At 45.8% G+C, this 24,976-nt stretch overlaps 1 protein-coding gene across 1 annotated transcript in view; it reads left to right on the top strand.

Moving 5' to 3' along the window:
• Positions 1–23,585, top strand: part of szt2 (SZT2 subunit of KICSTOR complex) — an 89,748-nt gene extending 66,163 nt beyond the window's left edge. Inside the window, exons 61-75 of the mRNA XM_068743952.1 lie at positions 667–922; positions 1,002–1,081; positions 2,485–2,610; positions 3,535–3,737; positions 4,361–4,457; positions 4,712–4,789; positions 5,723–5,797; positions 8,970–9,035; positions 13,167–13,380; positions 17,439–17,613; positions 18,867–18,989; positions 19,574–20,066; positions 20,611–20,721; positions 22,039–22,107; positions 22,197–23,585. Coding sequence (XP_068600053.1) covers positions 667–922; positions 1,002–1,081; positions 2,485–2,610; positions 3,535–3,737; positions 4,361–4,457; positions 4,712–4,789; positions 5,723–5,797; positions 8,970–9,035; positions 13,167–13,380; positions 17,439–17,613; positions 18,867–18,989; positions 19,574–20,066; positions 20,611–20,721; positions 22,039–22,107; positions 22,197–22,340 — 2,310 coding nt within the window. The 3' untranslated portion in view covers positions 22,341–23,585. The remainder of the gene's footprint in view (positions 1–666; positions 923–1,001; positions 1,082–2,484; positions 2,611–3,534; positions 3,738–4,360; positions 4,458–4,711; positions 4,790–5,722; positions 5,798–8,969; positions 9,036–13,166; positions 13,381–17,438; positions 17,614–18,866; positions 18,990–19,573; positions 20,067–20,610; positions 20,722–22,038; positions 22,108–22,196) is intronic.
• The last annotated feature ends 1,391 nt before the right edge of the window (positions 23,586–24,976 follow it).

The following is a 24,976-nucleotide window of genomic DNA, read 5'->3' as shown; positions in this document are numbered from 1 at the left end:
ATGATGCTGTATGCTAGGCTCATGGTACTCTGCTGTGCTTGATTCCTCCTCCTCTTGGACAGGGGGATTGATGTCCTGCGGACTGTGGTTTACGTCCTGCCGCTGAATAATCCAGCAGATTATTGATTTCCTGACTGCAGCGTGTTGCTATTGTTATTGACATGTTGCTGAATTGTTCCGTTTGATCAGTTCACTACTTAAGTTACAAACATTGCATATTCAATTGTATAGTTGTAAAAATATATGGATAGATTATTACTGTTATTATAACATAAATCCTTTCAATTGATCAGGTTAAGAAAACCACACTACTCCATCGATCAATAATCAAACTCATTCAAGTAAATAATATTAAATAATAAATAAAGAAAAATATCATCCAACACAAGTTATGACATTAACTTTGTTATGAACTCCTTTGTCACAGTTTAGAGGGGCAGAACTGCAGAACAACCAACAAATGTGGGCTGTTAAGAACATGTGTGAGATGCAGCATTTTACAAAAACAAATGTCTGCACAGGAGAGGTCTGACATTCAAGATAGTCCTCTGGACGTATACGTTTCGGTATAGAATGAGTTGATATCGATGTCTTTTGCCTTTCCTGAATCACTGATCTGCAATACTTCTTATTTACTGCTTTTCTTGTTTTCCATTTGTCTAAAAGGATCCCAACCCATTCCTGAACCCCTCCATGGAACCTGATGCATTGCTGCGCAGTGCAGTTCCTCCTTTTCCCAGTAAAGAGCAAGGAAGGCTTAGTAGCTCCAGTCGAAGTCTTGCCCCCCTTCACTTTCCCTCTGAACTTCTTCCCTTTGACGAGGCTCTCAGGGACGTGTGCGCCATCTGTCCCTTGATGGAGGGTGATGTGGTCTCCCGACACGGAGGCCAGCTCTTGGATATCAAGGCTGCTGAGCGAAGAGGTTAATGCTGCGGCTGCAAATGACAATATTGTATTTATTTCGTACAGGAATGATACTTGCTTTGTGATTGTGATGACAGAACTGGAGAAACAGATGAAGATAGAAAATCTGTTTGTGACTTGGCAGCAAAGGTCAGCACAGTCCAACATGCCCATTTCAGTAAGTACACATAGTCGCTAACATATATGTCCAGTATTGTAGTAATTGACGCTGCAGACGTTTAGTATTTACTGTCATTCTCCACAAGCAAAGAATAGAAATGGTTCTGTCGGTTAGTTTTTTTCTTTTTGGCCTGCCTTGTAGTCTCAAGAACTACTAAAGAAACTGATGTCAATGTATTCAATGAAACCTTAGAAAGGAAGGAAATGTTCCTGTTTGTTATTTAGGACATTTTGTATTTTTATTAATTGTTTACATTTTTATGGTCACAAACTGAATTCAGGATCATTCTCTGAATCAGACTTATCTGGTGGCAAAGGTCAAACAGAGGTCATCTGATGACCTGTATGCAGGTTAGATAGTAAAGAGGGAGAGAAGGATCTGTACAGACAGAGACAGGAAGGATGTTCAGCATGTTAGAGTGATGAAGAGGAGAGACAGGAAGGATGTTCAGCATGTTAGAGTGATGAAGAGTAGAGACATGAAGGATGTTCAGCATGTTAGAGTGATGAAGAGTAGAGACAGGAAGGATGTTCAGCATGTTAGAGTGATGAAGAGTAGAGACAGGAAGGATGTTCAGCATGTTAGTGATGAAGAGTAGAGACAGGAAGGATGTTCAGCATGTTAGTGTGATGAAGAGTAGAGACAGGAAGGATGTTCAGCATGTTAGAGTGATGAAGAGTAGAGACAGGAAGGATGTTCAGCATGTTAGAGTGATGAAGAGTAGAGACAGGAAGGATGTTCAGCATGTTAGAGTGATGAAGAGTAGAGACAGGAAGGATGTTCAGCATGTTAGTGATGAAGAGTAGAGACAGGAAGGATGTTCAGCATGTTAGAGTGATGAAGAGTAGAGACAGGAAGGATGTTCAGCATGTTAGAGTGATGAAGAGTAGAGACAGGAAGGATGTTCAGCATGTTAGTGATGAAGAGTAGAGAGGTCAAAGGTCAAACAGAGGCCAGTAGTGTGTAGGAAGATGGAAGAAGTATTTAGAGGAATTAAAGAATGAGGAAGATGAGAGAGAACAAAGGGGAGTAGAGGAACCTGTTGTGGACCAGGAAGTGATGAAGATTAGAACTAGTGAAGTTAGAAAGGCGATGAAGAGGATGAAGAATGGGAAGGCAGTTGGCCCGGATGAGATACCTGTGCAGGTGTGGGAGTGTCTAGGAGGGGTAGAGGTAGAGTTTTTAACGGGGTTCCAATTTGACATTGTTTTTCATGGTGGTTTATTTAATTTATTTAATGTGTCTTTTATTTCCATTATGCAAATCTTCTGGGTGGGAAAAGGTAATGGAGTCTAGCCAAGGTGTGGATCCTTTTATGTTCTAGCAAGCACACCTTTCTCAAAGTGCCCCCAGCGGTCTCACCGTTTATTAAGTGGTAATAACAGCAGATGTATCAACAGGGGACAGATTTGGAAATCCTGAAACAGTCATCGAGGCTGGTCCACTACTGTGCAACTCCTCTCCTGTTTGACCCCCTCTTTCGCAAGCAGCTGCAACAGGAACAAGCCGCCCAGCCTCCAGTGAAGGTATATTTATCATGTAGATCACTTCAACATATCAGCTATTGATAAACACACCACTAGTCATGAGCACCAGAATGTGTGTTGAGACGATTATTCATTTTGCACCATCTTTAGCCCCTCGTTCTAACCCCTGACATGTTTCCATTCCACTGATATTTTACTTTGCAGCTTTCTTTTTAAAGTTCAAAACATATATTTCAACAGTCTCTTCACATACTAAATAGCAACAGTGTAATGCTGAATTCCAATTCTGGTTTAATTTACATTCGTTTCTTTTCGGCTTTCGTCGTGGCTGAGGCTGGGGATGGTTTGCTTGATGATCTTACGTAGAGATCGGTACCAGCGCCGGTTTACGGTAGTCCAGGAGGCCGAGCTTCATTTGCAGTAAAAGTGAAAACATTCACGTCGAGATGTAGAACAATACGTACTCCAACACTTTACTTAAAACACAAAATGCCTCTAAGCATGTATTTAATAAACAGCTTTTCAGATGTGAAACTTCTTTTGCAAAGATGTTAAAAAAAAAGAAGTCCGGGGAGTTCCCAGGATCCCGTTTCATTAAACTCAGGGTGATGAATTTGAACATGGGACTGCAGAGTTGAAGTATTTTCGAGTTTTCCTGTTGTTGCTCATTGTATGTATTACAGACCGCCTTCCCTGATATTGGCTGAGTGTAATACTTCAATACTGCACTTTTAAACTTAACTATCCATCTGCAATAAGGGTTTGAGTTAAAAGTGGAGCCATGTGATCAACTCATCATGCTAGATTGACTTCAGCAAATTGGCTGACTTTAACGGAAGCGTAGCTCTTACCTGGTAACGCTACTACTAGTTGTGAGTTTTGAGGACTGGGATGTTTATTACGGCTGCCTTGCTTCCATTATTAGCACGCTCATTGTGCAGTATTGTGATACGTGTGTACCAGAAACGACATCGCTCCAGTGATTCCGCAGCATCCGGTCGAGACAGAAGCTACAGCACCGACTCGGCAGACATTCTTCCCAGCCGAGTGAAGGAAGAGCCCTGGCTGCTGGACGTTTCCAACGCCTTCCTCCAGCAGTACGTTCAGTACCTGCAGAGCATGGGCTTTATTCTGGTGCAGGTCCGGCCTCAGTCTCCAGCTCGCAGGTCCGTATCTTTAACAGGCTTCACGTGAAACCATTCATAAGTACACTGTTAGGTGGGCGTGTCCTGTGCGTAAATGACAGCAGTGAAAGTAAACAGACATCTTTTCCTTTTCGTTTTATGCAGCACATATTTTGATCTTCTGTTTGAAGTCGTTTAACTGATAATGAGTGTTTTGTCACACGGCATCAAAAAAGTTTTTTGTCCAAAACCTCAAATGCATCGTGCCGTTTCCCTCGCACTGCATTTTGCCTCTATCAATGAGGTATTGTGCAGTTTTTGATCCTCATCGGATCTGTGACCTCCAGCACCACCGCCAGGGAGCAGAAACGGTTCTGACATAACCAGAGCAGGAGGGGGACACTGGTCTCTGGCCAGTGTCCCCCTCCGACATACAGGCATGATTACCGGTACCGCTGAATTTAGTTCTGAGGATTGTGCTCAGAGCTCTTTGGTTTAAGCAGAGCTAACTGAACTACCGCTGAATTTAGTTCTGAGGATTGTGCTCAGAGCTCTTTGGTTTAAGCAGAGCTGACTGAACTACCGCTGAATTTAGTTTTGAGGATTGTGCTCAGAGCTCTTTGGTTTAAGCAGAGCTAACTGAACCTTCCTGTCATGTTGTACAGCACTGCTCGGGCTCGGGCTGCGATGCTGAGCTCCATGTCATCAGAAGGGAGGATGTCTTTTTCCTACGTAAAGCAGAAGAGTGAGGACAGCCCAAAGGTTGGTGAATAAAAGTTAATTATTATAGTGCTCTATTTCTTTCCTCTCTAATTCTATTCTGTATTTGAGTCATTTTCAAAAACTATACTGTATCCACTTTTCGTTGTAATTTCTACTCTTTAGTTTATTTTAGTTTAGTACATGGTTTAGTAACAGTGGCATTAGCATCCCAAGACCGAGACTAAATCAATTGTACCTAACTTTGTATTTTATTATTCTAATTGTGTTTGTTTGTTTGTTTTGTAAATTTGCAGACAGTGTCTGGCACTGCCGCCTATCACCTCCAGAGAGCACTACCAGGTGGAATCGTATTAATGGAACTGGCTTTTCAGGTGAGTCGATGATCATAAAGTACGGATATTGGTCTTTATAGATTACCAAGCCATTGTGTTATTTGTCAGGCTTTTTAAGGGATGATGTCAGAGCCATTTATGTGCAAAGTACCACAGCTTATTTAAATATCCCAGTTCAGTTCCTTCAGCTTCAAACGTGCCTCTTTTGCTAGTGCTGTTTTTACTGACGCTATTTTATCCTTCTCAGCTCTATTTTGTTCATGTTTAGTCTCTAAATGCTGCCGCACACTCGATGTCCTACACTCCGCGCTTTCACAGCAAAGGGCGCGTATTGCCCGTCTCCTCTTGAAATAAATCTCTGCTCCCTTGTCCAGCTATGTTGGACAGAACTGCTGGAACCTGGTTTACTCGCCATGCTAACACTGCTGCTAAGCTAGCCGACTGAACTCCCAAGAGCATTGCTGTGCCGCGCTGAAACGAGTGCACTCACAACATGATGATTTACACGACGTATTAAACAGTTATTTTAATTTGTATTTAAGAACATTTAGTGTGCTCCATTTCTTGTGAGATGTTAAATATAATAAAATACAATATTTATGTTAACATAAATGCCCTCGCGTGCCAGCCGTGGCACGTGTGTCTTAGGCTGCCTCTGAGGGGCGCTGTTTATGTGTAGCAGGGACTCTCGTCAGGCCCAGCGTGCTGCTGCAGATAAGGGAATGAGATCAATACTTTCGATGCCTTTGATAATTAAGTATCTCTCCTTGAGGCCTTTTCCTGAACCTTCTCCGCTGTTGGTCGATCCTTCCCCTGAGCTGTGATCAAACCCATGAGTCCCCTTGCTGGTTAAACATGCTCTGCTGTGCTGCCCCCTTTTGAATATGCAAAATAAATTGGAGACGAGAAATTAATTTTCATGGTTGGTTTTCTGAACTGGACAACATTTCATGTGCCTTCTCTGTCTGCCAGGGCTGTTACTTCTGTGTGAAGCAGTATGCGCTGGAGTGTTCCCGCATTCCCATGGGACAGTCGGTCAACTCTCAGGTAACTGCTTGGCAGTGTTGAATGAATACTCAGCGGTTCACCTGTGAACCTTTGAGACTGAAATCACAAAACAAAATGCAATGAGTTGAGTTTTCCTTTCAATTAAGGCATTTTTGAAGGGTGGCTCCCGAGAAATCCAACTGAGAAGATGTTGCGCTCATTGATCGGGTTTCAGTCTCTTCAGAATGTGCATGGTGATCTGGTTGGAAGTGCAGTGGACATTGGGGAGGTTGCTCAATATTCAATATATTAATTTAATATAAATTCTTATTTCTAAATGACTTTTGTTACATAAAACAGTGTAGGTGTAAATGCTCCACCCATCCATCTTCTAGCACTTATCTGGGGCCGGGCAGCGATGTCCAGACTTCCCTCTCCCCAGACACATTCTGTTTTTTCTACACAAGAAACCGATTTTATCCGCCGATCTTATCTCCCTTTGCAAAGGTCTAAAGGTCAGCCCACTGTCTCCTTCTGCCATTAAATCACTGACAGCCCCGCCTACTTGCCCAAGCCTCTGGCTCCGCCCTGTTGCGTTTCTCCTTTTTCCCTCGGTTCTTTTATTATATCTCATGTTGGAGGTGTTTATTCAATAATGAGTCAGGATTATAAAACGAATGAAGTTTACTGAAGGTTTTCAGTAAGTACAAAGCTGGTAAGGAAACACAGCGCTGGGCTCTCCTACAGACGGGGGGGGGCTCTGTAGAAGAGTCCCGAATGTTCTACGGCAGTGATCTTTATAGTGGGCGTGAAAACACCCTCCTCCTGGGATGAGCCCTGACTTATATGTGATTAATCTATGTGTGTGATTATTACTGTTTGTGCAGCCTGTGTATTGTGGGCCTCAAATACCCAACAGACCCCCCCGCTGCCTGTTGAGCCTGGCTGACATGTAGATGAGAAAATACGTCACCGGAAATGACCTGTCCGTGTTAATTATTGTTACCCATTGATTTATGAACATGTTAAACATGCTGAACTATTTCAAGATTCAAGATTCTTTATTGTCATTATGCTAATATAACGCAATTTTGTGAAGGCCCACGGTTTAACGCACAAAAGAACATCAAACAAAATAAAAAATATTTTAGAACAATTAGATATATACACGGCGTCCGTCTTTACTGTCTCAAACAGATGCTGCAGGACAGCGTCCGTCTTTACTGTCTCAAACAGATGCTGCAGGACAGCGTCCCTCATTCCTGTCTCAAACAGATGCTGCAGGACAGCGTCCCTCATTTCTGTCTCAAACAGATGCTGCAGGACAGCGTCCCTCATTTCTGTCCCAAACAGATGCTGCAGGACAGCGTCCCTCATTTCTGTCTCAAACAGATGCTGCAGGACAGCGTCCCTCATTTCTGTCCCAAACAGATGCTGCAGGACAGCGTCCCTCATTTCTGTCTCAAACAGATGCTGCAGGACAGCGTCCCTCATTTCTGTCTCAAACAGATGCTGCAGGACAGCGTCCCTCATTTCTGTCCCAAACAGATGCTGCAGGACAGCGTCCCTCATTTCTGTCCCAAACAGATGCTGCAGGACAGCGTCCCTCATTTCTGTCTCAAACAGCTCTGTCTGAAACGCTCTCAACCCGGAAGCTAACCTACATTACTAGCGGGCACGCTACCATGGTGACGCTTTTTATTCGGTGATGCGTGAATAATCACAGGACGTAATAAACATGGTTGGAAACATAAAGGTTTTATTTTACACGTCTCCCTCATCTACATTCTTGTCACACAGAGAAAAATAGAGGGACGCTCTTCGTGTTGTGCTCCTCTTGTAGCAGCTAACTAGTAAGTTACAACGTGTAGCTTTCACCACAGAGCAGAGAGAACAAATGACATTAAAATACTCACGTTTGCTGCCTCATAGCCGCTTCTGTCCCGGACAGTTGGTAGTGCTCCTTGTTTACGATAACCTTTCGTAGCTAGTCCAGCGTTCTTTTGGGCGAGGTTATTAAAGCAGTCTGGCTCAAAGTGTTTAGCGCACACTAAAACATGTTGGTCAGTTTTTGCCGGTACAATACCACCAAAAAATAAACTCAATACATTCTGCTCTTCCGTCCTCTGAAGCTGGTAGACGGTGTAAAGATCTGTGTAGTTCAGTGCAGCCAACAAAATGGCAGCTCATCTCTCTAGTGCCGTGCAAGCAATGGTGCGAGCCATGCACAAGTCACGGGTAGAGCATGTGTGTGGACGTGCGGAGCGCAGACAGAGAGAGTGCACGCACATCTTTTGCATGTTCCTCTCCCCGGTGACGTCGCAAACTGCAAGATTTTTGCCAGACGCATTTTAATACCTGATTACAGAACTACGCAGGATTGAATGGAAGGTTTAATTTAGCAGTTTTTGGGTTGGCAATGACCCAAAACCACCAAAATAGTGTAGAAACATGGGAAAAGTGATTTATTTTCATAATATGTCCTCTTTAAGTGACATTGTGTTATACTTGAAGTATACTTAATGGGGTTTACACAATAATTACTGTACCAACTTTGTTCTCAGTGCTGACTTGTTGCCTTGGTGTAGTCACATTTTAGATAATGCCAGATAAAAGGAGTGAAGAATGAAAGGAGGAGTCATCATCTCCCCATTTTGGCTCCTAACCAACATAACTATCGAATGTCCACCTTTAATGCGCATGACGACGTATGTCAAATGCATTTTTATGGTAATTAAAAGGCTTGACAGAACAAATTTGCTTGACTGACCAAGGAGTGGGCAGGTATTAGGAATCGTTTTGTTTACATAAGCATTGATACTAACACTTCATGTGTGAATGTGTGTATTTGTATGTATGTTTTATATATATGTATATGTATATATATATATATTGTTTGTTTTTTATTCTTATCCTCTTTTGTTTGTTTGCTTTTCAAATTACTACCATGTACATGTACAAGTATTGCTCATACTTATTTGTTATTTCTAGTTTACTATGTCGGGGCGTAGGTGGGTGTTAATTTGATTGTTTGTCTAAAAAGAAATAAAGTAACTGTACGTTTGCACTTTATGTCTGACTTGCATTTGATAAATAAAAGTATAAAAACAAAATCAGAAAAAAAGGCTTGACAGTCCATAAAAGAATTTCTTCTTGTACCTTTTCCTTTCGATCCGTCTGTCTGTATCTTGATGTTTTTGCCTAGTCCCACCTCATGTTATCTCTCCATCAGGGCAGCCTCCTCACCAAACCTCGTTGCAAGCCGTTTCCAGATGCCTCACCAGTATCTGACTGTGCGGTATGTCCCAGCCATCTCAAGGGAGGGGTGTCTCACTACAATCAGGCTTCACCCCCTCCCACACCCCTCCAACTATCCTTCCTACCATCAGTGCTGGCCTTCCTTTCCAAATCTATACGTCTGCATTATTGCCTGTTTGGGAATAACTGTACCTCAGTGTTCAGTGCTGTGTGTCATATTTTAAATACTGGTGTTAGCTGGGCAAAGGCCAGGTATTAAAATATCTCTTTTTGAAGTTCAAACTGCGCTCTGATTTCCTTTCCCTCCTTGAACTTCAGTCGGCTATATGTCTCTGTGCTTTTTGATTTGGGTGTTTCAGCTTGCGGCTCGGTGTTTGTGAAGCTATTGTTGTGCCTCGCACTCTGCCTCAAATTATAGCATCTTCTTAATGTCTTTCCTCATCTCTGATAACCGCAGCATTGGATCTGGGAATTCTTCCAGGTCTATTTCCACTATCACTATCAGCATTTGCTTGGGTTTCAAGGACAATAATTGAATAGCACAAAACTTTACTGCTGCTTCCAAGAGATGAAATACAGATTTCTGCTCAATGAGGTTGGTTTTCCTGCAACTATAATCACAGATGAATGTGTCTGACTCGATATGTGAACAAACAAGTGCACCGATCAGCCATCACATTTTGAATGCCTGCGTAATATCATAGTGGTCTCTCTTTGCTGCCAAACCAGCGCCTCACCCATCAAGGCATGGGCACTTCAAGACCTTTGAAGGTGCTGCGTTAAGACGTTAGCGGCACATCCTTTCAGTCCTGGGAGAAACAAGATGGGGCCTGCATGGATCTCATTTGTTTGGCCACCAAATCCCATTGACCCTCAATATGATTGAAATGTGGGGAAATTTGGAGCCCAAGTCAACATCTCAAACTACTTGTGTTTCTCAGAACATTTTGCTCTGTGGCAGGGCACATTACCCTGTTGAAATGGGTATATATATCAGGGAATGCCATTTGTATGAAAGGGTGTGCATGGCCTGCATCAATGTCTAGGTGGTGTGTGTCAAAGTAACATCCATACAGACAGCAGGACCCAAATCTCCCAGCAGAAACCACCACACTGCCTCCATCAGCTCACCTTCCCATATTTTATCGTCGTGCCATGTGTTCTCAGGTAAGTGGCACACAAACACCCGGCCATCGATATCATGTCAAATAAAATGGGATTCATTAAACCAAGCCACATTTAATCGGGTTAACTCAGACAATTTAGGTGAAATATTTATGCCCAGGTATTTTAAATTGCCTGTAGGAAAGGAGTAGTTTGGGTCCTGGTCTGCAGGGTTCCAAGTGTTGTGAGATGTGTCTGTGTGGATGAGCGTGTGTGCTGCTGCTAGAGGTTCAATAAATATTGGAAATAATAAAGGAGAGAGTGGGCAGCCCTGCCTGGTACCTCTCTGTGAGGTAATCCCGTTGGTGGTTACGGTCGCTTTGGGAGAGTTATATAATACTGACACCCAGTGAATAAATGACTCTCCAAACCCAAGCTTGTGTAGGACGGCAAAGAGGAAGGACTTTATCAAAGGCTTTTTCTGCGTCCAGCGATACAACCACTGCCTTTTTTCCAAGTCGCTGCGACATACTGATCAGATTCAGCAGTCTTCTGATATTGTTGGTGGAATGTCTACCTTTAATGAATCCTGTTTGGTCGCTGTGAATTACAGACGGGATCACTGTCTCCAGCCTGGATGCGAGTGCCTTTGCTATCATTTTGATGTCGGCGTTGATTAATGATAGAGGTCGGTAGCTTGAAAGGAGGGTGGGGTCTTTGTCCGGCTTCAGTAGAAGTTTAATTGCTGCTGTATTCATGTGGGGTCGTATATGACCATTGTTTTTCATTTCTGTCACTGATCTGAAGAATAACGGCGCTAACATGGTCCAGAAATGCTTCATAAATTCAGCCGGGAAGCCGTCCGGGCCTGGTGCTTTGCCGTTAGGCATACTATCTAGGGCGCTGTGGAGTTCATTTATAGACAGCGGAGCTTCCAGAATGTTCTTATACTCTGTTGATAGTTGAGGCATATTCAGATTACTGAGAAATGCCTCAATATCCTCCGGGTTGGGTTTATTAGCTGCTGAATACAAGTTGTGGTAGAACGTGTAAAATATATGATTGATTTCTTCTGGTGATTGCGTGCACTCACCATTTAACCCTTTAATTGCTGTTATGAGAGATCTTTCTCTGTTACGTTGGAGTTGATTCGCCAGAAACTTGCCTGATTTGTTATTATATTCAAAGTCGTTGTATCTCAATTGTTGTAATATGAACTCTGTTTTCTTTGATAATATATCATCTAGTTTTAGTTTTGTGTTTTGTAGTTCAATCCACGTTTGATTGCTTGAGTTCGCTGCGTAAGCATCGGTTAATAGTTTAATTTTCTCCTCTATTTCCTTTTCCATTTTCTGTTCCTGTTTTTTTTTGTAAGAGGCATATGATATAATTTTACCTCTGATTACAGCTTTCCCTGCTTCCCAGAGTAAAGACGGAGAAGAGTTTGGAGAGTCATTTGTTTCCAGATAGTCTGCCCACTCTCTTCTTATGACCCTATCAAATTCTGCATCTTTAAGCAAAGAGGCGTTAAAGCGCCACGTCGACGGGGGTTCAAAGGTCGCTGCGATTTGTAAGCTGAGCGTAACCGGAGCATGATCGCTGATAATTATAGGGTTAATTTTAGTAGAAATCTTCTCAATCACAGAATTATTTGTGTGACCGTTTTGAGGGGCCCCTTGTAGGGTGTAAATACAGTCTTGTTGATGCGAATTTGTAGTGGCCAATATTCATTTATAAAAAATAACTCATTTTATGTTCTGCAGTCTCTGATGCTTAAAGTTTCCAGACACTTTCATAATCAGAGGACAAACAATTTCCAATATATGTTTTAGTTTTGTAGGCCGGCGTTTCAGAAGAAACTGAAAGAGGGCTTAGCATTTACGCTGTCGATAAACACGGGTAGTAAATAACTGCACTTTAGCCTGCCACAATTTGTGATTGCAGTTAATGATTTTGTCAGCTCCTTTCTGATGTTGGATCTTAAAGTATTCTACTACTAAAGTTTCTTTAAGAGTTTCTCACCAAGCTGCATTCAGTGGGTACACTGTGGATACAAAGCACAGTGTGGATATTCCAGAAAGAATAAAAACAGCAGGAGCAGGGATGGAGAGCGCTACATTGTAATTTCAGAGTATTATTTCTTATAGTATTAACATAATCTCGTCTTGCTAATCTCAGCGTCACATCTATGACCAACGCGTTCAACTCCGCTGAAGGTTGTCTATTCTTGTTTGTATTGTCTGTCTGGCAGCACACCAGTTGGCTAAGCGATATTCTTATTTAGGATTACTTCACGTCGCTTCGATGTGGAAGGGATGTGTCTCTCCACCACCATTCACCTTTTCACCATCTTGGTCGTCTAACATTCTTCCTTTGCTGATGAGGTGAATAGGAGATCATGTTGTGAGATGGCCGAGGAGCCAGAGACTTACTAACGCTAATAACATCGCTGCATTCAAACATGGGGCTGGCACTCATTTGTAAACCCTGTGGCCGAAGGTGGAGCGTCCCGTTTGTTTCTCATCCTCGCTCACACCGACTCGCTGTTGCTACGCGGCTTTATTCAAGACAAAGTAAAGCAACTGTTTGTGATCTGCAGCAGTGTCCTGCATCAGCAGCCCCTCTAACCAGTGGGGTGCTAACTATGGAAGCTGCATGCCGCCACCGCACTAAATACGACTTCAGCTGAGCAAACAATATTTAGAAACCGAACAAGAAGCAGAATTCCAATGTCAACCTTTTAACAATTACCGGTACAGTGGAATCCGAGATTGAACCAATTCCAAATCCGACCCTCGGAGTCGCAGAGAACCAGGACTGTAAGTTGCGCAGCTGGAAGCAGTTGGGAGCCACTGAAACAGCATGGTGTCCTCCTCCAAGTCGTGGATGCTCACGCCAATCAACTCCAGATGTGTCTGAGATTCTTTTCATGGACTGGAGATGGCGTGAAATTATAATGACTAGAGTTTGGATTTGCCTGCTGCTTAAATACAAATCACTCTGCCCTGTTTTACCCTGTGAGTGTTCATTGTCCACTCATTCTGTAATGCTCATATCTTTGTTTCAGCTTTCCATGCTATTCACTGAAGAGTGTGATAAGGTGCGGGACCTGATGCACGTTCACTCCTTCAGCTACGACTTCCACCTACGAGTGGTTCATCAATACTTGGTCGGCTGCCACATGACGCTGCGGCAGGGCTACCAGCTCACTGACTTCCTAGACGACTTCATCTCCTATCATCCAGACATTCCCAAGTTTGGCCGAAACCATGTCTTCCAAGGTGACTTTCGTGTAAAATGGAATTTCAAATCACACGACAAATACGGTTGCTCTGCACATCTAGAATCACCAGGAATAGGTCACATCGATGAACATTAGAGTAACAAGATCTGAAGGCTGGCTGGTTGCAGAAAGAGCTGTGTCTGGTATCACAATGAAGCTTTGAGGCCAGAGGCCTGCTGCAGTAGGAAGCAGATCTGCATTCCTTCCAAGCAGTCTCGATTTGTTCACTCGAGTTTGTTGCACTTTTGTTGTTTCTATTATCACAAGTTGCAGTGATGGACCGTTTCCCACCCCACCAAAGCGCCTTTCTAAGATGATTAAATAGTAGTAGTTGGAAGGTGTGTCTAAATGTGTGCAGCATCAGTAGGAGAGGCCCAGGCCATCCTGATCAATTACCTTCTCAACTCCTGGCAAGGAGCCAAATTAACTTGGATAATGGATCATTTATCCATTTTCTATAATCAACTTACTCACTTACTTACTCACCCTCTCTGAGTATCTGGCCATCCCACTGGTCTGACTATACCTTACTCCTGTACTCTGAGAATCACTCTGTTTGTCCATCCATCCATCCATTGTCTTCCGCTTATCCGGGGCCGGGTCGCGGGGGCAGCAGCCTAAGCAGGGAAGCCCAGACTTCCCTCTCCCCGGCCACTTCCTCTAGCTCTTCCGGGGGGATCCCGAGGCGTTCCCAGGCCAGCCGAGAGACATAGTCTCTCCAGCGTGTCCTGGGTCTTCCCTGTGGTCTCCTCCCGGTGGGACGTACCCTGAACACCTCACCAGGGAGGCGTTCAGGAGGCATCCTAAATAGGTGCCCGAGCCTCCTCATCTGGCTCCTCTCAACGCGGAGGAGCAGCGGCTCTACTCCGAGCTCCTCCCGGATGACTGAGCTTCTCACCCGATCTCTAAGGGAGAGCCCAGCCACCCTACGGAGGAAGCTCATTTCAGCCGCTTGTACACGGAATCTCGTTCTTTCGGTCACTACCCAAAGCTCGTGACCCATAGGTGAGGGTAGGAACGAAGATCGACCGGTAAATGGAGAGCTTCGTCTTTCGACTCAGCTCTCTCTTCACCATGACGGATCTGTGCAGAGTCCGCATCACTGCAGACGCTGCACCGATCCGTCTGTCGATCTCTCGCTCCATTCTTCTCTCACTCGTGAACAAGACCCCGAGGTACTTGAACTCCTCCACTTGGGGCAGGATCTCCTCCCCGACCTGGAGGGTGCACTCCACCCTTTTCCGACTGAGAACCATGGCCTCGGATTTGGAGGTGCTGATTCTCATCCCGGCCGCTTCACATGCGGCTGCGAACCGATCCAGTGAGAGCTGGAGGGCGTGGCCTGATGAAGCCAACAGGATCACATCGTCTGCAAAAAGCAGCGATCCAATCCTGAGGTCACCAAACCGAACCCCCTCAATGCCCTGGCTGCACCTAGAAATTCTGACCATAAAAGTTACGAACAGAATCGGTGACAAAGGGCAGCCCTGACGGAGTCCAACCCGCACTGGAAATAGGTCCGACTTATTGCCAGCAATGCGGACCAAGCTCTGGCACCGGTCATATAGGGAGCGGACAGCCCGTATGAGGGGGTCCGACACCCCATACTCCCGGAGCACCCCCCACAGGACTCCCCGAGGGACACGGTCGAATGCCTTCTCCAAATCCACAAAACACATGTGGACTGGTTGGGCAAACTCCCATGCACCCTCAAGGACCCTGCCGAGGGTGTAGAGCTGGTCCACAGTTCCACGGCCAGGACGAAAACCACATTGCTCTTCCTGAATCCGAGGTTCGACTATCCGGCGGACCCTCCCCTCCAGTACCCCTGAATAGACCTTACCGGGGAGGCTGAGGAGTGTGATCCCTCTGTAGTTGGAACACACCCTCCGGTCCCCCTTCTTATAAAGAGGGACCACCACCCCGGTCTGCCAATCCAGAGGCACTGCCCCCGATGTCCATGCAATGTTGCAGAGTCGTGTCAACCATGACAGCCCTACAACATCCAGAGCCTTAAGGGACTCCGGGCGGATCTCATCCACCCCTGGGGCCTTGCCACCGAGGAGCTTTTTAACTACCTTGGCAACCTCGGCCCCAGAGATAGAGGAGCTCACCCCCGAGTCCCCAGGCCCTGCTTCCTCACTGGAAGGCATGTCGGTGGGATTGAAGTAGTCCCTCCACCGATCTACGACATCTCGAGTCGAGGTCAGCAGCGCACCATCCCCACCATACACAGTGTTGACCGTGCACTGCTTCCCCCTCCTGAGATGCCGGATGGTGGCCCAGAACCTCTTCGAAGCCGTCCGGAAGTCGTTTTCCATGGCCTCACCAAACTCCTCCCATGCCCGGGTTTTTGCCTCAGCAACCACGGTAGCTGCACTCCGCTTGGTCCGTCGGTACCTGTCAGCTGCCTCCGGAGTCCCACAGGCCAAAAGGGCCTGATAGGACTCCTTCTTCAGCTTGACGGCATCCCTCACCACCGGTGTCCACCAAGAGGTTCTGGGATTGCCGCCACGACAGGCACCGACCACCTTACGGCCACAGCACCGATCTGCCGCTTCAACAATGGAGGCACGAAACATAGTCCACTCAGACTCAATGTCCCTTGCCTCCCCCGGTACATGGTCGAAGCTCTCCCGGAGGTGGGAGTTAAAACTCCTTCTGACAGGAGATTCTGCCAGACGTTCCCAACAGACCCTCACAATACGTTTGGGCCTGCCAGGTCTGTCCAGCATCCTCCCCCACCATCGGAGTTGGCTCACCACCAGGTGATGGTCGGTTGACAGCTCCGCCCCTCTCTTCACCCGAGTGTCCAAGACATGCGGCCGCAAGTCCGGTGAGACAACTACAAAGTCGATCATCGAACTGCGGCCTAGGGTGTCCTGGTGCCAAGTGCACATATGGACACCCTTATGCTTGAACATGGTGTTTGTTATGGACAATCTGTGACGAGCACAGAAGTCCAATAACAAAACACCACTCGGATTCCGATCAGGGGGGCCATTCCTCCCAATCACACCCCTCCAGGTCTCACTGTCATTGCCAACATGGGCGTTGAAGTCCCCCAACAGAACGAGGGAATCCCCAGAAGGAGCACTCTCCAGTACCCCCTCCAAGGACTCCAAAAAGGGTGGATACTCTGAACTGCTGTTTGGACCATAGGCACAAACAACAGTCAGGTTCCGTCCCCCCACCCGAAGGCGGAGGGAAGCTACCCTCTCATTTATTGGAGTAAACTCCAACATACAGGCACTGAGCCGGGGGGCAATAAGTATTGCCACCCCTGCCCGGCGCCTCTCACCAGTGGCAACTCCAGAGTGGTAGAGAGTCCAACCCCTCTCAAGAAGAGTGGTTCCAGAGTCCTTGCTGTGTGTCGAGGTGAATGACGAGTTCAATAATTGGTCCTGGGCTTCCCTTGCCCGGACGCGGGTCACCGGGGCCCCCTCCTGGAGCCAGGCCTGGGGGTGGGGCACGATGGCGAGCGCCTGGTGGCCGGGTCTTCACCCATGGAGCCCGGTCGGGCATAGCCCGAAGAAGCTACGTGGGACCTTCCTCCCGTGGGCTCACCACCCATAGGAGGGACCAGAGGGGTCGGGTGCGATGTGAGCTGGGCGGCAGCCAAAGGCGGGGAACTTGGCGGTCCGACCCTCGGCTCCAGAAACTAGCTCTAGGGACGTGGAATGTCACCTCTCTGGCGGGGAAGGAGCCTGAGCTGGTGTGCACTCTATTTGTATTAAGTATATTAGTAAGTATCGTATCGCAAGTCTCAAAATATTGTTTTATGTTTGCCGAAGATGTTGATGACTCATCCCTTCATTGAAATGCGCGTTTCTTCCTGAACCTTGACTGAAAGCAATTTGCATCTAGTACTCATTGTGCATTTCTTATGTATTCTCATTTAGGCATGTTTTATAAGTTCTCTTTGCATTATGCCTTTGTGTATCATCCCACCTGAAGCATTATGGGGAGGTATTTATGAGTGATTGGAGAGGAATAGATGGATATGAAGGGCTATCAGAGAAGGGTTTATGCGTTCATGTTTCTTATGTTAATCAGGGAGCTTCTCCATTGCCACGGGGACGATCACAGCCCACCAGCTGTACAACTACATCACTGACCACGCCAGCACCTACAGCATGAAACCTCTACGCATGTCCAAGGCTCCAGTCACGACTGACAGCAAGAAGGGGACAGACGTGCACGAGTATGCACTAGTGGCTCTGTGGAACAGGTAAGATTCTTCAGAAGTATACAGCCGAATAAATATACGCGCTTAATAGTACATACAGTCTGTAGGGGCCCCGTAACATGCATGGAAAGTGCCCCTGTGGTACCACCATAGCCAGCAGATCAGTACCTTGCTCAGGTGCACCTAGGAAGTACCCTGGCCCCTCTCCAGCCACCAGTCCACACTGGTATTTTTTTCTGGGCCGGGACTTGAACAAGTGACCTGTTCCCAATCCATGTACCAACCCACTGATCTCCTACTGCCCAGGCAAGAGAACAGGCAGCGACTCGACCCTAGCCTGCTAGGAGTCCAGCAACCCCGCTGAGAAAGCTCATTTCTACCTTTATCCGGGATCTCTTGCTTTCGGTCACTGCCCAGAGCTGACCGTAGGCGCGGCATATGGAGCTCGTCTCTCTGCACCCGAACAGCCTGGTTCTACACCTGTATCACTGTGGATACTGCGCCACTACCTCTGGTGACTTTTCACAGCCATTCTTCCCTTACCTTTGAGCAAGACCCCATGATACTTGGACTTGATAAACTCCTTCCCAACTCAGAGAGGGCAATCTACCATTTTCCAGTTGGGAATCCTACTCCAACTGGAAAAGAGATTACCGGTGTGTTACTGCTAGCAAAGTACGCCAAGCTTTCAAGCCAAGCTGTACAGGGAACGAATCGCCTACCCTCAGAGCACTCCACCATTATCACAGCCAAGATTCTGACTCTGCCACTGCCAAAGCTGCAACACACCTGGCACACTAATGGCCGTCTGCTGCTTCTGGTATCCCACAAGCTATCCAAGCCCGTACGAGACTTTATTCAGTTAGACAGCCAATGGGCTGCATCAGCAAAGGACCCATTCAGACGACACCCCCGGTATGCGTTTGTACTCCAACTTTAAGCAGCTCTTGGAAAGAACAATGAGCTCCTGACTTACAAGAGAGTTAATGTTCCTAGTCCGAAAAGCTAGTCTCATCAGCTGAGGAGCGAAGAGGACAGGCTTGAACTCCAAGGAAATCTTGAATCCTCCTGCAGGTGTTGGGCTCAATACAGAATTTGTGTGTTTCCTTTTTGGTCTGGGTCCAGCCGGACACCATGGGAAATGGACTCAGCCACAAGGCAGCCCTCTGTCACAGGCCCGGGGCCCCGAGAACTCACCAGACCGGTCCTTGTCTCACGCATTTGCGAGGGATGTTCAGAACTGCACTTTGTCTGGCCCGACATTATATTGACCTTTTGTACTTGTTTTCATTCAGTTCTGGCTCCTACAAGGATCTGGAAGGCCTGCATCATCACGATGACTTTGATGTGACCCTGGTAGTGTGCCACAATGCTGCCCCGTTTGAAGAACAGTCAGATGGGGAAAGGCATGTGCTAAGGTAAAGATTTTAATCGAGGAATAGATTCAAGAAGACAAAAGGCGAAAATCTGAATCAATTTATTTGCCAGTGAAAGGATTCACAAACGAGGATTTTTTCTCGGTGCAACATGAAACATAAAATAACGACAAATATTAAAATGGCCTTATCAGTGACACTGCAGCTCTAGTTGAATTGGCCCCTGAAAGATGTTCCCTGGGACTTCGGTCACGGCGGAACTTATCTAGTAACGTTGAGGTCCAGTCTGAAACACACCTGCTCAGTATTTTACATTCATCTCAGCCCAGTTGTTTCTGAAGAACAGCAGCCCTGATTTAGTCAATGCTGTCATCCACACTATCCAGGATTAACCCCTGCAATCCCCCTTCTGTTCCTTCGGACTCACTTCTGCTGTTTGTCCAGATTAGATTTTAGTTTAACACGTGGTGTTTACTTTTTAATGACCATCCTAACATAAGATGTATGTCGACCCGTTCCATCAGGATTTGACCCCCGACTGATTACTGCTATCAAAACACCCCCCCCCCCCCAGATTGAAGTATTTCCAGCTGCATATAGTGAAGGATCATTTATCTCCTTTGAAGGTTGCGGTTCTTTGTGATCATGACCAGCCAGAGAGCGCTCTTCCCCCGCCTCACTGCTGACATGCGCCGCTTCAAGAGACTTCCACCGATTACCCGTGACCCCGGCGAACTGGGGAGTCGGCTCCCCCCAGATCGAATCGAGGCACACGGAACTCGGGCTGCTGGGCAGGACCCCTGGGAGGAAACCTCGTCTGAAGCTGTGGCTGACGACGGCAATGACTTTTATCCTCTAGCAGGGGAAGTAGCAGAGTCTCGGGGGCTGTTTTACCCCTCCCCTCTGTTCCCTCTGCTCAACAACGAGGTGGCCTCAGCCTGCAGACAGATCCAAGTCAGCGTGGAGCAAGCGATGAGTCACTGCCGCAGGGACAACCTGTGGAGGAGGCTGTTCCATGGAGAACACCTGATGAAGCTGAGCAAGCTGTCGTTCAGCGAGCTGGAGGAGCTGCTGGGGGCCGTGCAGAGCCGCTCGGTGGGGGAGGTCGACCCACAGCTGGTAACGGCACCGCTTTAATTTCACTTCATCCTTCATCCCATAACAGAAACGCCCCGAGACCCCCAAGAAGGCTGTCTGTCTGTCTGTCTGTCTGTCTGTTTGATGGCAGGATTACAAAAAACCTGCTGGATGGATCTTGATGAAAAAACAATCTGATGAGTCTCGTTCTAAATTAGGTCCCATTAAATGTTGAGAACCATCCGGATCCCCCCTTTGTTTCTCCCATGTAGGGAAAGCTGCCTTTTGATGTATGGGGAGTTTGAAACATTACAAATTGGACATCTTGTAGACCACAAAGGTTTTGCCCATTCTTAAACTTGACATGAGAGCACAGCCAAATGTTTCATGTTCTTAAATCATTGATTATCAGCAGTAAACGAGCTGCTCCTGTTGCCGGGGTGACGATGCCGTTAACTTTAGCATCCTCTGCATGTTTCTCATTGAAGTGAAAAACTAGTTATTTACAGACTGATCCGTGGGTTTCCGCCTGTTTTAATTCAATCTGTGCCCCCCCCCGAACTTCCCGTCATTGGTGTTTCTTCAGGACTGTTTCCTCAGCATGAATGCTGCCTGGTACCAGAGTCTGATCAAGGTCCTACTGAACCGCTTCCCCCAGAGCTGCAGACACTTTGATGACAGCGGCGTTCAGTACCTGGTGAGGAGAGGCGCTGCGTTTCTCTCTAGGAGCAAACATCACATTCAAATCCATTTACTATGTTTTTTTAAGGTTGGCGTTTTATCAAATTATCACTTCTCACCGATTAGGAAGACCTAAACGATTAGGTCTTCCTAATCGTTTTATTTCAAATAACAGTGCTTGTTCATAAATATTACCGCTGTGTGTGTAATGTGACGTTTAGGATTATTAAGGGGGGGCTTTGACACTATGTAACACGGAACTGACCAGTAAACGGCCTGTAAACTCTGGTAAACATCGGATCATTGATCTTTGGTGGTGAACACAGATGCTACGTCTTTCATCAAAGACGTTGTTATATCATTGAAAACAATAAATAAATAAAATCCAGGAGTCAAAGTATAACGAGTAAAATCGCAGACACCCTCTTGCATAGACATCGTGGGTCAGAGACATTTTGAAGACCTTAGCATGATTCACATGTCGACCGCATTTCATCCCTGTAGCCCAGTGGTGCCCGGTACCGGTCCGTGCTTCTGTAACCCGTAAAACATCAACTTCATGTTTGATGGCAGCAAATGGGACAGAACATCTCAATATTTAGCCTCAAGTTTTGTCAAAGCCTTCTGGCTTTACTGACACTGTTTGGTGAAGCATTCTTCAAAAGAAGACGTTCTGTAGACATGTTCATGTCAATAAAGTTCTTCCTGCTTCCACGAGGTCGAGCTTTTACTGCAGAGCTGCATTCTGGGAGGGACAGATACATGTGAAGCTTACACAAAGGACAATGGCGTTTTAACTACTTCTTGTTTCAACGCCATTGTTTTTACGACATTATGTATAAATGAATACTTGAAATACGGTAGTTTCAATTGTCGGCCTTGAATCTATAATATATGAAAGTTTGACTTTTTGATTGGAATTATGGAAATAAATAAACGTTTCCGTGATGTGTTTTTTTGAAAAGTGTGTGTGTGTGTGTGTGTGTGTGTAATATGTATATTTTCCTGATAAATCTAGAGAGGCTATGTAATATCCATGAGGGATGGCATTGTTTACTTGGAGGTAAAAACACTGCACTGTTCCTTTAAATGAGGTTTTGTGGTACAATCGTGCGTTTTGCCTCCCCAGTCCTTGTTTTAAGTACATTTACTGAAAACAAGCAACATGAGTCAAAGCCTAATGACGCTTATGTATCATAACTTGTATATTTAGCATTTATATGATCACAACTCGTTTAATACCATTAAGAATATGCGAAGGAGAAAAGCCATGTGAGAGCGCTGCTCGACCTTCGAGTGGCCGTCACATCGATATCCTGTCATCTTCTTTCAGGCGGTTCTGAACCAGAAGTTCCCCGACTGCTTTGTTTTGGTCTTTCTGGACACACAAGCTGCAAAAACGGTACGTTGTTGTAATACTATACATATTATTATCGATAATTCTCTAAACTATTCAGAATTGGGGGGTTTTCTGTTCTCTTCCTGCCACAGAGCCTTAAAGTTGTATTTCGTGAACCACTGCCATCACAGCTGCAGGCCAGCAGCGGCCCCCCTCCTCAGTGGGTGTCCATGTATCATCACCTGGAGTCTGTCATCAACACAGCCTGTTATAACCTCTGGACAGGACTGTTATAGCGCTGTCCTCAACTTCACCGGGACCAGGGATTCCAGTTGCACACTGGAAAATGTCTTTTGTTATATTTCCTGGATCAGTTAACCCCCCCCCCAGGCCCAGATTTTCAAGATTGTTTCTTTTTGAAATAAATGACTTCTAACTGGTAGGTTGAGAAGTAGCTCTGTTCTTAGTCAGCTCGGTAGTCGCCTCATGTCCCACGACCTTTTCGCTTGGCGTGCTGCTCGGATATACGGAGGACTGAAATCTACACAGAAAGGTACATGCAGGTATAAACACCTGAAACAGGACGAGGTTCAACATCGGACATTCTTCGGGGGTGAGGTCGATGACCTTGAACACACTTTTTTAATTTAACCTGATGGACTCAGATGAGACAAGTGGAGAAACGTCCTCTAAATGCATCAACAGTGTAACCGAGTCCGATTTCCTGGAACCCTGAGCCCAGTCGATGAGACGGCGATGAGACAGCGATGAGACGGCGATGAGCAGCAGCACCTCCGCGCGTCTCAGCCCTCCTGCATCTGGTGCGTTTATAGCTCGTTGCTACTTTTGAATTCCCCGTCGGGTTTCTGTTACTGAGGGATGTCCTTTGGTTGCTTTGGAAGGATTTTCACCTTCCGTTACGTGATGCCCTGAAGTGCCTTTCTCTGTCTAATCTTTTAAACTTCCACACCTACGAGATGATGATGATGTCATCATTCCATGAGCTCAACAGAGAAGCTCACTTAAAGCAGCATCTGTAAAGTGCCTCCGTTGACTGAGCGAATGGGACCTGGTTTAACTTGTGCTCGGTTCACATGGCGGTTTAAAAGACGGCAACAAACCAGCGACTTTCACGCTCGGTCTTTACATTACAAACATTGTGACTCTCTGAAGCTTCTACGTGACTAGAAAATGAAGAAATGAGTGAAGTGAGGATTCAGTGTGTGGATCCAGCTAAACAGGAACTGTGACCATTCTGACTGGAATACGAACAGCGCACTGTTTTATATGTATTGATACAATGCTCAGTAAATCGATCGGGTCGCTGAGCATGGACTCGTCTCCAGGTGATCTGTGTATCTATCTGTTCGTAGGAATGTAGCATTCAGAGCTTCAGTTTCACCGTATTTTATTTTGCAGCCTTATTCAAATATGTTTCGTCTCTTTTGCTCAGAATTCTACACGCAACATCCCATAATGACAAAGTGAAAAGGTTTCGTTTGAATTGTTGTCATGATAGTCAAAAATAAAGAATTATTAAATATTCATGGTCTTTGAGAACTCCCCCTGTTCTTCTGTGAGAGATGTGAGACTGACCTGATCCAGGAAAGATTTTCTCTCAAGCATCACATTGCTAGAATATAACTTGTTGTAGAACGGTCTCATAATGTTAATTTTCATGGATTTGTGAGTTTTGTTGACTTCAAGTTTGCCCTCAGGATCAGCACCGGACAGCTCCATAGGTAGTCGGCTACATATGGATCAGGATCAGCACCGGACAGCTCCATAGGTAGTCGGCTACATATGGATCAGGATCAGCACCGGACAGCTCCATAGGTAGTCGGCTACATATGGATCAGGATCAGCACCGGACAGCTCCATAGGTAGTCGGCTACATATGGATCAGGATCAGCACCGGACAGCTCCATAGGTGGTCGGCTACATATGGATCAGGATCAGCACCGGACAGCTCCATAGGTAGTCGGCTACATATGGATCAGGATCAGCACCGGACAGCTCCATAGGTAGTCGGCTACATATGGATCAGGATCAGCACCGGACAGCTCCATAGGTAGCCGGCTACATATGGATCAGGATCAGCACTGGACAGCTCCATAGGTAGCCGGCTACATATGGACCTGTTCAGTGCTGATCCTGAAGGTGAACTTCAGCACTGGACAGCTCCACATAGGCTTTCTCTCGGTCACATGTGTCAAACTCAAGGTCCATGGGCCAAATGTGGCCCTCCAGGTCATTTTTGTGCCCCCCCCCGAGAGCTGTGTGCAGACATTTGTTTTTGTAAAATGCCGCATCTGTCACATGTTCTTAACAGCCCACATTTGTTGGTTGTTCTGCAGTTCTGCCCCTCTAAACTGTGACAACAGAGTTTTGAACAAAGTTAATGCCATAACTTGTGTTGGATGATGTTTTTCTTTATTTATTGTTTAATATTATTTACTTGAATGAGTTTGATTATTGATCGATGGAGTAGTGTGGTTTTCTTAACCTGATCAATTGAAAGGATTTATGTTATAATAACAGTAATAATCTATCCATATATTTTTACAACTATACAATTGAATATGCAATGTTTGTAACTTAAGTAGTGAACTGATCAAACGGAAAAAATCAGCAACATGTCAATAACAATAGCAACACGCTGCAGTCAGGAAATCAATAATCTGCTGGAGGTGACTATTGAAAGTTATTTGAACCTTTTTGTTTTTTCCAGCATGTGCTGACATGTTGATCCTGAGCTCCTACATATAATGCTCAGGATCAGCACTGGACAGCTCCATAGGTAGTCGGCTACATATGGCGCTAATTTTGTCATATCTCAGGAACGGAAGGTCGTACAGAGGCGGGGGTTGGACCAGCGTGTTCAGCGTGGCCGAATTATGTAGGGTACACCAACTTCTCAAGTCTCTACAAC

This window comes from Brachionichthys hirsutus, chromosome 9, assembly GCF_040956055.1.
Source record: "Brachionichthys hirsutus isolate HB-005 chromosome 9, CSIRO-AGI_Bhir_v1, whole genome shotgun sequence".
Lineage (NCBI taxonomy): Eukaryota > Metazoa > Chordata > Actinopteri > Lophiiformes > Brachionichthyidae > Brachionichthys > Brachionichthys hirsutus.
Note: the sequence above shows the minus strand (reverse complement) of the source record. Positions and strands in the feature narration are given on the sequence as shown.